Raw genomic sequence first — 14,330 nt, 5'->3', positions numbered from 1 at the left:
CACTGGCTTGACTTTAGGTCACTTATGACGTCATATCCCGTACCCATTACAATCCATTGTAACCAAAGTTATATGTACCTGATGAATTCTAAGTTAAAAAGTAATTGGAAGGAAGAAACTCTGGCCTTAAATCATTTTGAAAAGGAAAATTGAGGGAAAACCTTTGGGGCGGTGGCCTTCACCCAGTCTCAAACCAATTGCTCGTTCCAGAGTAAAAAGAACCAATTATTAGTAACTTGTAATTGTTCTTACCCACTGAAGGTACTTTTTGACTCGCTCTTTACGCTCTTGTCTGTTCTTGGTGGGTTTCAAAACTGAAGTTGTGATTTCCTCCAGCTTCGTGCTATCTTCGTTTGTGAACGAATCTAAGATATAAAAGTAGAGAGTAGCTTTTGCTGACAATACGCTGAATTTTGTTCACAATAACACTGAATTTCACAATTGCCAAATAAAATTTGGATCCTGTTTAATGTTGACTTTGGCCACTTCTGGCATTGAAAGGGTGAAACTGTTCTATGATGACAAAAGCGCGGAAGGACACTTACCTCCAGGTTGAATTCAAATGAGAACGGGCCTTTTTCTTGCATACCGGGATATGTTTTCGACTTTGTCCCAACACCTCTAGCATCTGGAGGTGTTGGCCTTTTCATTCACTAATCACTAAATTACACAGTTTTAGAAAAGATCTCTAATGAAGCTTTTCAAGCCCTTTGCATTGAAATATCTTTTGCAAATAACAAAAACATTGTCTGTGGTATAATATATCGCCAACACAATTCTCCGGATCAGTTCATGTCTTACTTCGAAGAAACCATCGAAAAATTGACATCTCTTAATAAAAATGTATTTATCATGGGCGATTTCAACATAGATCTATTGAAATACGAAACATCTCAAATTAGCCATGACTTCTTAATGTCCTTACAAAATTGCTATCTCATTCCAACAGTTGATAAGCCCACTCGAGTCCATAGGAACTCAGCTAAGTTAATTGATAATATCTTTTTAAACAACCCTGACCAAATACTTCTCAGCGGTAACATCATCTCCGACATTAGCGATCACTTCTCTCAATTTTGCATAATCAAAGCAGCAAGAGATAAATATAGAGGGTACACTACCAAGATACGCGATTTTTCTAATTTTTCCGCAGACCAATTCAATAGGGAACTCTCTGAGGTTGACTGGGAATGTATCCTCGTAAATCATGCAACTGATCCATACAAATTATTTTCAACTTTTTATAAGAAATTTAATAAGATTGTAAACAAACATGCTCCCATTACAAAGTTATCAAAGCGTAAAGCCAAACAGCTTTCTAAGCCTTGGATTACTACTGGATTAAAAGCATCCATTATGGTTAAAACAAATTTTATGTGTCCGGTGACGAAGACAAATACAAATATTATAGAAACAAAATTTGTAGCCTGATACGTCTAAGTAAAAAGATATACTATCAGGATTATTTCGAACGCCACAAAACAAATTAAACTTGAAAAAGACATGGGAAGGAATAAATGACGTCTTGCATCGCAGAAAGAAGACCAAAATTATAACTGCTATTAAGGACCCAAATAAGGGCAACAAAATCGTAAAAGAACCTTCACAGATCGCTAATATTCTTAATGACCATTTTTCGTCTGTAGGAAATAGGCTAGCTAGCACAATTCCAACGCCACAACAACATTTTCTTAATTACGTTAGTCATTGCAAAGCACCATCTTCATCTTTTCTATTCTTACCGGTAACGTCCGACGAAGTGAAATTTCAGATACTCTCCATACCAAACAACAAGTCTTATGGTCTATATTCATCTCCCATAAAACTATGAAAGTCTGCAAGTAGTATCATAGCTCCTATTCTATCAGAAATATTAAATATCTCAGTAACACTAGGAAAATACCCCTCAAAACTTAAATTGTCCAAAATAACTCCAATATTCAAGAGTGGCGAAGATAATGATGCGAATAACTATAGGCCTATATCCTTATTATCTAACTTTAACAGAATTTTTGAAAAGATCATGTACAACAGAATGAAAGATTACATTGACAAACATAACTTATTTTATTCCTCCCAGTACGGTTTTCGTAAAGGTCACTCAACTCAATATGCAATATTAGACATTGCAAACGCAATACAAATTAATATGAATCAAGGTCTTTTCTCGTGCGGAGTCTTCATAGACCTCAAGAAAGCTTTTGATACTGTCGATCATAACATTTTGCTTGACAAACTTAATCACTATGGTTTTCGTGGAATTATTAATGATTGGTTCTCCTCGTATTTGAATAATCGGATGCAATCTACCCAAATCGGACCATACATTTCAAACAAAGCCAACGTAAGTTATGGCATTCCCCTAGGATCTGTGCTCGGCCCGTTGCTTTTTTTATTGTATGTTAATGACATACATCAATGCTCGAATAAACTTAAGTTTTATCTCTTCGCAGATGATACTAATATCCTTTATGCCGATAAAAACTTAAAGTCCCGAGAAAATATAGTAAATATCGAATTACAAAACCTCCAAGAATGGTTAACATCCAATAAGTTAACTCTCAATACTACAAAAACTAACTTTGTAATCTTTCATCCTTATCAAAAAAAAGTCACTTACCAACCGAGCCTCTACATGTTCCATAACGAAAAAAATGGAAATGTAACTCTAGAGTCCAAAAATTATATTAAATATCTTGGTGTGTTGGTTGATAAAAATCTTATTTGGAAATATCACATTGACGCCATTACGGCAAAAATCAGTAAAACCATTGGACTAATTTCAAAACTTCGGCACTCCTTACCCCGTCATATACTGTTATAGCGGAGCTCTGGCGCGCGAAGCGCGCCTGCGGAGCACCATGGGTAAGTAAATCTACCCATCCCAGAAAATTTGGTAATCACGTGACCGTACACCGTCCGCCCGCCCGCCCGCTGCCCGTCCGTCCGCACCACAGGGCAACCAATGTTCAATCCCACACTTTCTAGCTACCTGCAGTTTAGGAGCACAGGAAGACTGATATTGCACACATATTGCACATCAATGTGATCAATTGACAGCTGTCAAAACAGGGTCCCGCTGACCAGTATCACCTGATCGTATCGCGGGCTCAGGTGTCGACCCATCGAGGTCGAGTATTTTTTGAAGTTATCCGCTGACAAGTTACTAGTTTTCGAATGATTGCAGGCTCAAGGTTAATTTTTTCAATTCATATGAAATATGTTGTGTTTTATATGTGCCGCACAATTAAAATTTTGATTTCACACTGACCTCGGAAGCTAAGATTCAGCCAGTTTTTACAGGCAGGGAAGACATGCCAGTTGCTTTTGACTTTTCTCACCAAGGTCACGCGTTGGTCACGCTCTACGTCCAATTTTTATGCTCTGATTGCTCAAAATTTGACAGGTGAGTTCATGCGGAAAATTTATTCAGCATCTTGAAAGTTGTTTACTTTGACAGCTAAAGCTGACAGAGTTTTGTCTCAACTTGTGATGTTTTTAACTGTCTTTTTCCACTGGATGTACAAAATGAAATATAGCTGCTATCAAGAGTCTTCTGTTATCCATGGCTGGTTTGTTTATTGGGTTTTTGGTTGAGAAATGCGTCGCTTGTCAAAATTGGGTAATCCGATTTCGGATGGCATCGTTTTCGTCTTTCACCTTGCTCAATGCCTAAGAGGGTTTAAAAGTCTCAAGCAACCATGGCCTTCCTTGATATCTTTCAGGAACGGAATCTCGAATGGTAAGCCTGAGTAATTATTGTATTTGATGTTTGTTTTTGTTTTATCTAATTTCATGAAGTCGAGCACAGTTTATGCGGCAAGTTTTTGCACGTTTGTTTAGATTTGAGTCAATGATCTGATCTAGTATCAGGTTTGATATAAGCTTACAGAACTTTAAAAGGCCTTCAGATATATTTTCTCACGGCAAATAGAAAAAAACGTTCCGAAGAATATTTAGTTATAAATTTGGCTGTAGAAAGAAACTTTGAGTGATTTTCTTGCTTCGAGGAGTTCATCTTTGAAAAAAAACCAAACACCGGGAGGACGGCTGAAAGTAAAACAAAATAAACTTAAGCTTAAGCTTTAAGCTTTAAGACTCAGGATTTTTAGAGACACTTTAATACTTGTCTTTGTGAATGAAAATTGTGTCTCTGTAAATGTTTTACCGAATTATATTTCTTTTATTGATTGTTAGTAGTCTCTCTTGCAATTTTAGTCGCTTGTTCGTGGTGTTTGTTTCCATCGTTCATGAACATCGCTTGCAGGAGTACTTAGAAATGTTACGCGTATCAAACGCTTTATAAGATTACACATCGTTATAACTGGAACCATTAAATAACAAAAAACTAATGATAATAAATTCGTCATTATGTTGAAGCGTATCTCCATTAAAGTTCATTCAAACACTCGACCACACTGATAGCTCGCACTAAAAATGAGAACCGGCTGGCCGTATGGGTGATTTTGGAAATGTTTTGAACGGTTTCGCTAAAAGCCCACGATTGATCGTCCTGAACATTGAAAAATTGTGAAATGCCGTATTCTGTCCAAGGTCTGTATGATAAAAAGTACTGTTTCACCTCAGATGTGATGTATAAAAAGTATAAAAGGTTGGTTTACACACCCTCAGATTTGTTGGCAAAAATTTGTAAAGTAAACCTGTCGAACGCAAAAAAATGCGGCCTGATTTGTTTTCCAAGAATTTATTTTCGAGGCCTAATCTACTGTGATCAAGAGCCATTATGGCTCTTGAATGTGATAGAAGATGTTTGCTATTCTATTCACTCTAAAATAACTTATCCTTTCCCTCAAAAGTCACATGAATGTGCCCTTAAGTTAACTGATTTGTGGATTACAAGTTTATTGTTTGATTTAAAATATAAATTTATTAATGGGAGCTTCGCTTTTAGCCCTGGCTAAATCTATATATTATATTTACCAAACATTAATCCACCCTCACCTAATTAAGCAATAGAAAACGTTTTCCGTGTTTGCATAGCCTGATATAAACACGAGAGGGGTTGGGAGAATTCGAGACAGTTATGCATAACCGTCGAGAATTCTCCCAACGCCTCGAGTGTTTATATCAGGCTATGCAAACACAGGAAAAAAGTTTTCTTTTGCTAAAATAACTTTCCCTAGAAAAAAACGCAAAACTCTTTGTATGGCACTGATTAAAAGAGAAATTCTTACCAGTCGCAAAATCTTGTCCACGAAGTCTTGCACGCGTAATGAGTTCTTGTTTTGCAAAAAGATGCTTTGCAAAATACGGAGTTTTCTCGCTTAAAATGTCAGCTTAAGCGAAGAAAAATTGACTCACCTTCTTTGTAACGATTTTCCATGTTTCAGCCGACGAAGGAAGGATAAATAAAGTAAACTTGTCGAGTTTTGAACTCGAAAACTTTTTCAAATTTGGTGCTTGCGTGATTAGCGCGCGAAAAGCCAAACAACTTGACGCCACAACCATGTTTACATACTCTCATGCAAACACTGCTCTCGGCCAATCAGAGCGCGCGTACTATCTTAGTTATTTTATTAACTATGGTCTTGCTGCCTGGGGTCAGGCATCCAAGACGTCCCTCAATAAAATTTTAATTCTCCAGAAGAAAGTGCTTCGCATGATGTATTTTACGGATATACGTGAACACGCAATTCCTCTATTTATAGACGCTGACATATTACCAGTGTCATTTATGTATTATAAAACTGTGGCTAATCTAATGCAAGATATTAACAACAACAATTCACCAACAAATCTGCTCAATTTATTTGAAAAAACCTCAACAATTCATTCATACTATACAAGATCATCTAGTTCAGGTAACTTTCACGTCAAAAGCTCAAAGCTGGAAATACACAAAAACTCCTTGTCTCGCTTTGGTGTAAAACTTTGGAATGAGATGCCTTGTCATATTAGAGATCTTCCTAAAAAGAAATTTAGGAAAGTACTTCACAGATTGCTTTCGGATATCTTAAAAAGAGAAGATGACTATATTGAGACGCCCTTAATAGTTGAAAAAGTTCGATTAATAGTTTAGTGATTTCTGTATTAAAGTATTTGTTTGTTTGCTTGTTCAGATTTAATGTAATTAAAATAAAACTGTGATAGAATATTATTTATTGTAACTTAAAATTGTAGTTTTCCTTCCTTTTCCTTTCCTTTCTTTTCCTTTCAATTTATTTTTCTTTTAACTGGTCCGCCTAGATTAGCAATTGCTATTTTGCGGGCCAGTCTATTGTAACCAATGGTCTTATGAAATAAAGTTGAAGTTGAAGTTGAAGTTGAAGGTTGGTCTAAAGCACCATCTGAGACCCGAGGGGGGCGGGGGAGGAGTTGTTTCAGAGCCCCACCCCCTCTCTAACTTCAAAGATTTTGGACACAATGAAGTAATTTTAGACATCATATTGCTGTCATCGTGTTGTCTCAAAGTAAGCAATTAAGTGAAGAATAATTAAATGAAAACCTGTATAATGGCCATCACATCAATAATCTTTATTATTCATTCAAAATATTTCCCCAATTCTGATGGGCTAAAGGACACGCATAATTCACCATAACCAGTTACTGGCGACCAAATTTGGAAGAATTTTCTGTCTAAGGAGGAAATGACGTTAAAAATGCAGCCCACTACAGGTGAAGTCACCGTTACCGAGAAGACCTGGGGGCGAGGTTGAGTTGTTTTGGTTGTGAAAAAAAAATGGCGGACATTTCACTCGTTTCAAGAGTAAGAACTACAGCTGGAACTAGGCGAAATAATAGCTAAGAACATACAAAAACAGCAAGAAGACAACTCAGAAAGCGACATCTGCTATTTGGAGAATATTTGCGGAGCTGGACAAACCTAAACGTACAGTATCGAAGCTGAACTTAACATCGCTGCAGGTAAGCATGTTTCAGCTCTGTTTTTTTTTTAAACTAAGAACCAAATCTCGGAGGTTGTTATCCACCTCGGCCTTCGGCCTCGGTAGATAATACCCTCCTCGATCTGCTTAATTCTTCATATCCTACGAAAGCCAAATTCATTAATTGCTAATTAAACAATAGAAGTGATGTCATTCTGAACTCATTTATTGTTAAAGGAACTGGAACCATAAGCCATCTTGGATCCGCCATTTTGAATTAATTAAGTGTATTCCATTCTAGATCTTCCTGAGTACTATTTTAAGAGAAATGTAAAATAATGTAAATACATACAGATTAGTGGAAAGAGAGGTATAACTCTAGGGACGGGGTTGGTCACTAAAAGTCCAGAATAGTTTAACCGAAAACAAATATTGATCTTACCTATGAAAGAGCTCTCCATGTCGCCCACCAAGCTGACTGCGGTGTTTTTGTACTCCTCCTCGTCTTCTTTACATCTGTTTACAGGTTTACCAACAAACTCTCCCTTGGGGATTTCCAATCCATTTTTGTCCTTGTTCAAGACGACACGGCAACACTGGAACAGGATTGGACCACGTGTATTCGCCCTTGTTGCTATATTTGGAGGGATAGTCACATTTTTGTATGTTCCTTTTATTTGAGAGAGGACATACCCATGGATATTGATTCCTGCATCTGTTTCCACCTTTAAAATTGATACAAACAAGTCATTGAATAGAGTGTTTTTGACTACGCAATAGCGAGATTTTAAGAAAGCCTGGCCCGGGGGGAAGGGGGCGTACTGTGGATCTCAAGTGACGGGGATAATATGGCTTGATTTGAAAGAGATTTTTTGGGTATTCAACACAATCTGAAGATTCGTGGTAGTGCCTGCGTATCCCCGCCTCGTGGTTCTGCGAATCACAACCAAACCTGTTTTGAGGCTGTTTAACATGTAACAGCGGAGCTCTCGCGTGCGCGAAGGGCGCGTAGAGGAGCACCATGGGTAAAAAAATTTGATAATCTATGCATCCAAGAAATTTTGGTTCTGAGAAGATCTATCGTGAGGCGTACGTTCCTACGTACGTCCACCCCCTCATGTTAGCCGGGATAAAATTTCGCATTTCTAGCACTCGCATGTTTCGACACGTTTCGGTGGTAAATCGCATAGCTTTCCAGACTTTTAGCAATAAAAACAACAAGAACAAAGCGGATTCTTTCTTTCGACTTAATTTTAATGTCTACATTGTCGTGGTTGATAGAGAAAGAGCTAGAGTGAGAGTAAAAAACAAAGGCGACCAATTTCTTCCAAAGAAAAACATCAAAATTTTATAACGGCGGTGAGGAAAAGGGGAAATGCCAGCGGCCATCAAGGTGAAAATGAGAGGCATCGAAAGAAAAAAGTGAACAGGAACACATAAAACGTGCAACAAGGAAGTTTCTGGAACTTTCGAGATAAACTAACATCAAAGCCAGGACTTCGAGCCTGCCGTTACGACTTTTCTAATCGAAGATGATTGCTATTTTTTGGGTGTAAAGACTATTAACTCGATGTAAAATTTGTTTATTTCTTGAACTGTTTGCAAATTCTTTTTCTCTAAAGTCACTCAGCCTTTCCCTCAAAATTCACATGAATGTGCCCTAACGCTAACTGATTTGTGAATTACAGGTTAATTGTTTGATTTAAATTATAAATTTATCAATGGGAGCTTCTCTTTTAGCCCTGAGATTGTTTGGGGTGGATTAATTTTTGGTCCAGGGTACCTTTGGGGGTTTTGTTGGAAGGCCTAGGGATATTTTAGGGGTTAGATTTTTGTCCCCCTTCAATCATCCCCGTTAATTAAAATCCGGAGCACCCCCTTAATGGGCCTGGCTTTTAGAGCCTGATTACATCAGCCCGACTGGCTTGCTTTTGTGGAGCGAATTTTATCCCGGTTTTACGCCACCCCGATACCGGCATCTCAGCTAAACTGGCCAAATTGGTTGCATGTAATCATAACACAGGGTTCATTCTTCTTAATCTCCTTTTCACGTTTCGGAAAAAGGAGGGCCAACCCGGTTTTGTAATCATGGTCCTAATCTGGAAAAACAACAAGCTCAGAAGCAAGACAGTTACATGCGGTAAAGATCGGTAAAGTTTTATGAAAAAACAAAACAGCTATTCACAAGTAACCTATAGCCATAGCGTCACAGGGATTGAGCTCGCTTATTGATAAAATTGGGGTGACAACAACAGTCTTAATTACATGTATCTATCTCCCTTTCATCCTCTACCGTGTGGTTTATCACTATATAATCATAATAATAATAATCATAATAGTAGGAAGAAGAGGAAGAAGAAGAAGAAAAAGAAGATAGCTTTCAACGGCTAAAATACCTCGTTTTTTCTGTTGCCTTTAACTGCAAATCGCTGACTGTAAATCACTGAGGTTATCAAACGCAGTTGTTGGTCTTCAAACACTTCTGTTTTATTAATATCTAGTTCTGTTTTGGCCAACACGTCACGTAGGTCTGGGTCAAGTATGTATTCCTGATCAATTCCCCCTAGCTCTAGGGATCCCAGATCTTCATTTATCTTGATCTGAATATTGGCAATATTAGCAGCTTGGACTCCAACTGCAAAGGAGCTGAATCAAGAAACAAAAAAATTTCGTTTGAGGAACAATTTAGTCTGCTTGCATATTACACACAGGACAGAATGTTGGTACTGTACTACTGGGTAAATTTGCATTAATAGAAAAATACATTGACGATAATTAAGGGAGGGGACTTTTTTTTACAACTGATTACATTCTACAGTACTTCTTAAGGGAATAAAGAGTTACAATGACTTTCGTAACACAAAACATTCCCCCTAGGGGGCTATAATCCCTCAGGTTCACGAGAGTTGATAATCTTCTCCAGGAGGTGATAGCCCCCAGGGTGGTGAGAGGTGATAATCCTCTTTCGGAGTGATAATCCCTCAGGGTAGTGAGGGGTGATAACCTTCTGCCTGAGTGATAATCCCCCAGGGTAAAGAGAGGTGATAATCCTCCCTCAGAGTGATAATCCCTCAGGGTAGTGGGGGTGCTAATCCTCTCTCGGAGTGATGATCCCCCCGGGTAGCGAGAGGTGACGATCCTTCCTCGGAGTGATAATCCCTCAGTGTCGTGAGAGGTAATAATCCTCTCTAGGGGGTGATAATCCCCCGGGGTAGCGAGAGGTGGTAATCCTCCCTCGGAGTGATAATCTCCCAAGGTTAAGATTGAGAGGTGATAATCCCCCTTGGGTACAGAGGGATGAAAAGAACTCTGTTGATTACCAATTCCCTGGATTAAGGAGTAACAAGAGTCTATGGTGCAAAGGTCACAAGCATGTGAGCACTTCATCGTAGGCCCATGGTCAACTGAATATATGCAAGTGTGATCACTAATCTTAGTTGTTATGATTGGGTGTCTTCTACCCGTCAGGAAAAACCCCTTCTTATTTTAGGAGGAAACCTGAATCCTCCCGAAGGAAGAAGCAGAAACTTCATAAGAACCTCGGGGGAGAGAGGCTGAACTAAAATATGCTAATACAAGCTGAAAATATATTACTAAGTGCAATTCGTGTTGGGGTGTCAGCTTAGAATGATTCTCCTTGGTGAAAAATCCTGTTCATTTATTGTCATATCTTCATGACAACTGTCCATGGATTTTCAGTGAATGAAACAATAATTAGTCCTATATGCTGTTCTCAGGATTGCAGCGATAAAGCAAAAAAACAAAGGATAAAAAACTAAGAAAACCATCATAGAGAATCAAATAGCGATAAAGGCGTGTGGTAGATTATTTTGTTCCACGACAAAAAGCGCATGAACTGCTGTTTTACTGTATCACTGTTCATGCGACAGCTTTTATCTGATTGGCTGAGCAAATTAGTTAGTGCGATAGGGGTCACACGCCGGAAGTAACCCGTGAAAGGAAGTGGGCTGGTTTATTCCTCTAAAAGGATTACTGGTATGGCTATATCACATTAACTTTAATTTATCCTTTGGTATAAATTAGCTTGCATTTCTCTGCACACGGATTTAGTGAGCATAGAGTCATAAATGATAGCCAAATGGCGTGACAATAGCTACTAAAAGCTCATCACACTTAAATAAATGAATTTATAGTTATCAATGTAAATTGTATAAGATTTTAAGAATCAAACATTTTGAGCGACTACGGTGCAAATTTGTTCACAAAAAAATCTAGAGTAAAAAACTACTACTATTCAGTCTCTTGCGAGATAACAAATTGAGCTTGAGAAAGCCATTGATGCAGGTTAAAGTAAGTTATGAACATAAATAACTGTAACTAGGCAAAAACTAGTAAATGTTACAGGGTAATGTTTCAGTGACGTTAATTTACCTTGCGGCACCGCTGCCATCTTCACTTTCCTCCACTGATGCCATCTCATTATGTTTTTGAACCTTTTTGTTCTTCAGGGCTTCATATTCTTCCCTCTTGCCATTTGCTACGTAATGTTCTAGTCCCGCCACAACCGTGTATGTATATCGTTTGAACGGACGTTCCAGAACGTACCTAGATTTCCTTACCACCAGAGTAAATAACTTTATATCTTGAGTTCGGCCATGGACAACAGGGAGATAATGACCCTCTTTATCGCCAAAATTTTCCTTTGCGAATTCACGTAACAACTTGTCAATCAACTAAAATGTGAGACAATAATAATAATAGTTATAATTATAATGATGATGATGATGATAGTGCTAGAAATGTAGGAAGATCTCTTCCACGGAGCTGGTTAATTACATAGAAACCGGACAAAAGTGAAAGCAACGAAGACTGGAGGCTCGTTACATAACGTATAAAAAGCAAGGCGAGGCGAGAACTTAAACCGGCGGTTCAAAGAAGAAGCCAAAGAGGTTTATGCAGAGTAGCAGAGTAACAACTACATGTAAACCAGTGTATGAGTCACCTGATGCACACGCCTAGTGGGATATACCGGTTTACGCTGGTCAAAAAATATCGGGATCGTTACTAAAAAAGGATTTGACAACGTAAGAAAAGATTTCAACTCCTACATGGCCACCGTTTTATCATTTAGCTACACCCGTTTGGACGCAGTGACATCGCAGCTTTAAATATTTGTTTTTCCTGTGCTAAAAAATGCAAAAGGTGGGTAGTAACATAAATTTCATATCCTTATCTATAAACAGGAGTGTATCTCTTCTTTCCTTGTTTGTAGTTTCATTAAGGTGGCTCGACTAGATTTTTTAGGGAGTATACTTTCCCAATTTAAGTGTTTACTACGTCGACATTGACAAAGATATCGAAAAAACGTTGCCACAGCTGTATTATATAAAGATGAAAATTTGATATGATCCATGTTATATTGACACCAGAGTTGCCATGGCAACAAAATGACTCCATTATGTTTTTGAATTGCCTCTGTGTTTCTCGGCACAAGGAATTTTTTTTTTTTCAGAAATCGCTTAAAAGAGCTTTTATAATTACTTCCCTTAGTTGCATCGACTATGGCAAAGTTTGAACAAAATTAATAAGAGCGTTTTCGAAATATTTTGAAAAAAAGTTTTAAGGGTCATAAAAACAATGAATAAACATGTCATCGGCATAATTCGCTAATATCTGAAGAAAATGATAGGGTCTGAAAATGAAGTTTCGTCTCATAGCGGTTTGAATCTATCTGAAACTTTGTACGGAAAAAGAAGGAGATTGTTTCGGCCGATTGCGAGACAGAGGAATTTGATTAACCTACGTTCGGGTACTTTCTTTACAATTTTTGGACATAATTTTGTCCACGCCAACAAATTTCACGTTCATTCAAAGACCGCTTGACAAATTGTTTTGAAAACCTGACAATCCCGGGATTAATCATCAATGTACATCTCCTCCAAGTTTCAAGGACACTTAAAACTTAGGAAGGCAATTAAATGGGGATATCAAATGCCACAAATATTCCCTCCAGAGTGAGTGTCCTCTTTACTCACTTTGTTTTAAGTTTCATAAACACGTGGACAACTTAATTTGCATTCAAAAGGACCCTCGATTACTTTCTGAAGAAATCTCCGGAATAAGCTATTGTAGCAGAAATGGTGAAAACAATGTCTGTAGCGTCACTTTGTCATCATGAGGGACGCAGGAATAAATTGCTGTACAAAAGATTATTTGCATTTATGTTTCCTTTCTGCAATATATGTTCTCACCTTATATTCATTGTTACATTTGCTTCAGTTGTGCACGTGCATATGAAACTTGAAAACAATGCCGGTGAATACATGTAAAGAGGACGCTCACTTGTAAACACAAACTCTAGGGGGAAATTTTGTGACATTTAAAGCCCCATTACATTCATATACATACAAGTATATTAAAACTCGGTAGAGTCATTTAGTGATGTACAAAGTTGCTAGCAAATATTTTAGTTTTAGATTGCCTAGTGGGAAACAGATGATTGCAACACTCGATTAATTTCTCTTTTGAATTGCCCTATTGATTGATAGCGGAGCTGACAAGCTTGGCAAAGCGCACGCGCGTGGGTGGGGTCCCATAGCTAAGTAAATCTACCCATCCCAGAATATTTGGTAATTACGTGACCGTGCACCTACCGACCGCCCGAGCGACCGTCCGTCCGTACCACAGGGAAATCAATGTTTACTCTCACACTTCCTAGCTAGTTTGGGAACCCCAATGTTGTGATCAATTGACAGCTGTCATAACAGGGTATCCGCTGACCAGCATCACCTGACCACATGGAAAACTTATGCAGCATCTTGAAACCTGTTTACTTTGACAGCTAAAGCTGACAGAGTTTTGTATCAACTTGTTATGTTTTTAACTGTCTTTCTCCACTGGATGTACTAAATGAAATAGTAAGAGTCAAGAGTCTTCTAATATTCATGGCTGGTTTATTTATTGGGATTTTGCTTGAGAAATGCGTCGCTTGTCAAAGTCGGAACCGATTTCGGATGGCATCGTTTTTGTTTTTCACCTAGCTTGCTTGAAGCGTAAGTCAGGGTTTGAAAGTCTCAAGTGATATATTTTTTCAACACAAGCGACCATGTAATGCTCTATTTATTATATAAAAACCAATGAAATAACAAACCATTTTACTTAAACAGTGTTTTGGTCTGAAAGGTGCGGATTATTATGAAGTCATAGCAACGGTGATATTTTTACATGTGAAGATAACATGTTATTTTCACATGTGAAGATATCAACTGAGTTTTCGCGCGATCGCTCACTTAGTATTTCATTGGTGTTTATATAATAATATATATATCTAATTTCATCAAGGCGAGCACAGTTAATTTATGCGCCAAGTTTATGCACGTTTGTAAGATTTCAGACAATGATCTGATCTAGTATCAGGTTTGATATAAGCTTACAGAACTCTAAAAGGGCGTTAGATATATTTTCTCACCGCAAGTAGAGATTTGTAGGCATAGACAAGATTACACTCAAAAATGGTAAAGAAAG

General features: G+C 37.9%; 1 protein-coding gene across 1 annotated transcript in view; it reads right to left on the bottom strand.

Moving 5' to 3' along the window:
• Positions 1–228: 228 nt before the first annotated feature.
• LOC140934539 (uncharacterized) overlaps positions 229–14,330 on the bottom strand; it is a 20,907-nt gene continuing 6,805 nt past the window's right edge. The window contains exons 3-6 of the mRNA XM_073384146.1: positions 11,238–11,539; positions 9,242–9,491; positions 7,288–7,570; positions 229–365 (exon numbers count right to left, since the gene is read on the bottom strand). Coding sequence (XP_073240247.1) covers positions 229–365; positions 7,288–7,570; positions 9,242–9,491; positions 11,238–11,539 — 972 coding nt within the window. The remainder of the gene's footprint in view (positions 366–7,287; positions 7,571–9,241; positions 9,492–11,237; positions 11,540–14,330) is intronic.

This window comes from Porites lutea, chromosome 4 (genome assembly GCF_958299795.1).
Source record: "Porites lutea chromosome 4, jaPorLute2.1, whole genome shotgun sequence".
NCBI lineage: Eukaryota > Metazoa > Cnidaria > Anthozoa > Scleractinia > Poritidae > Porites > Porites lutea.
Note: the sequence above shows the minus strand (reverse complement) of the source record. Positions and strands in the feature narration are given on the sequence as shown.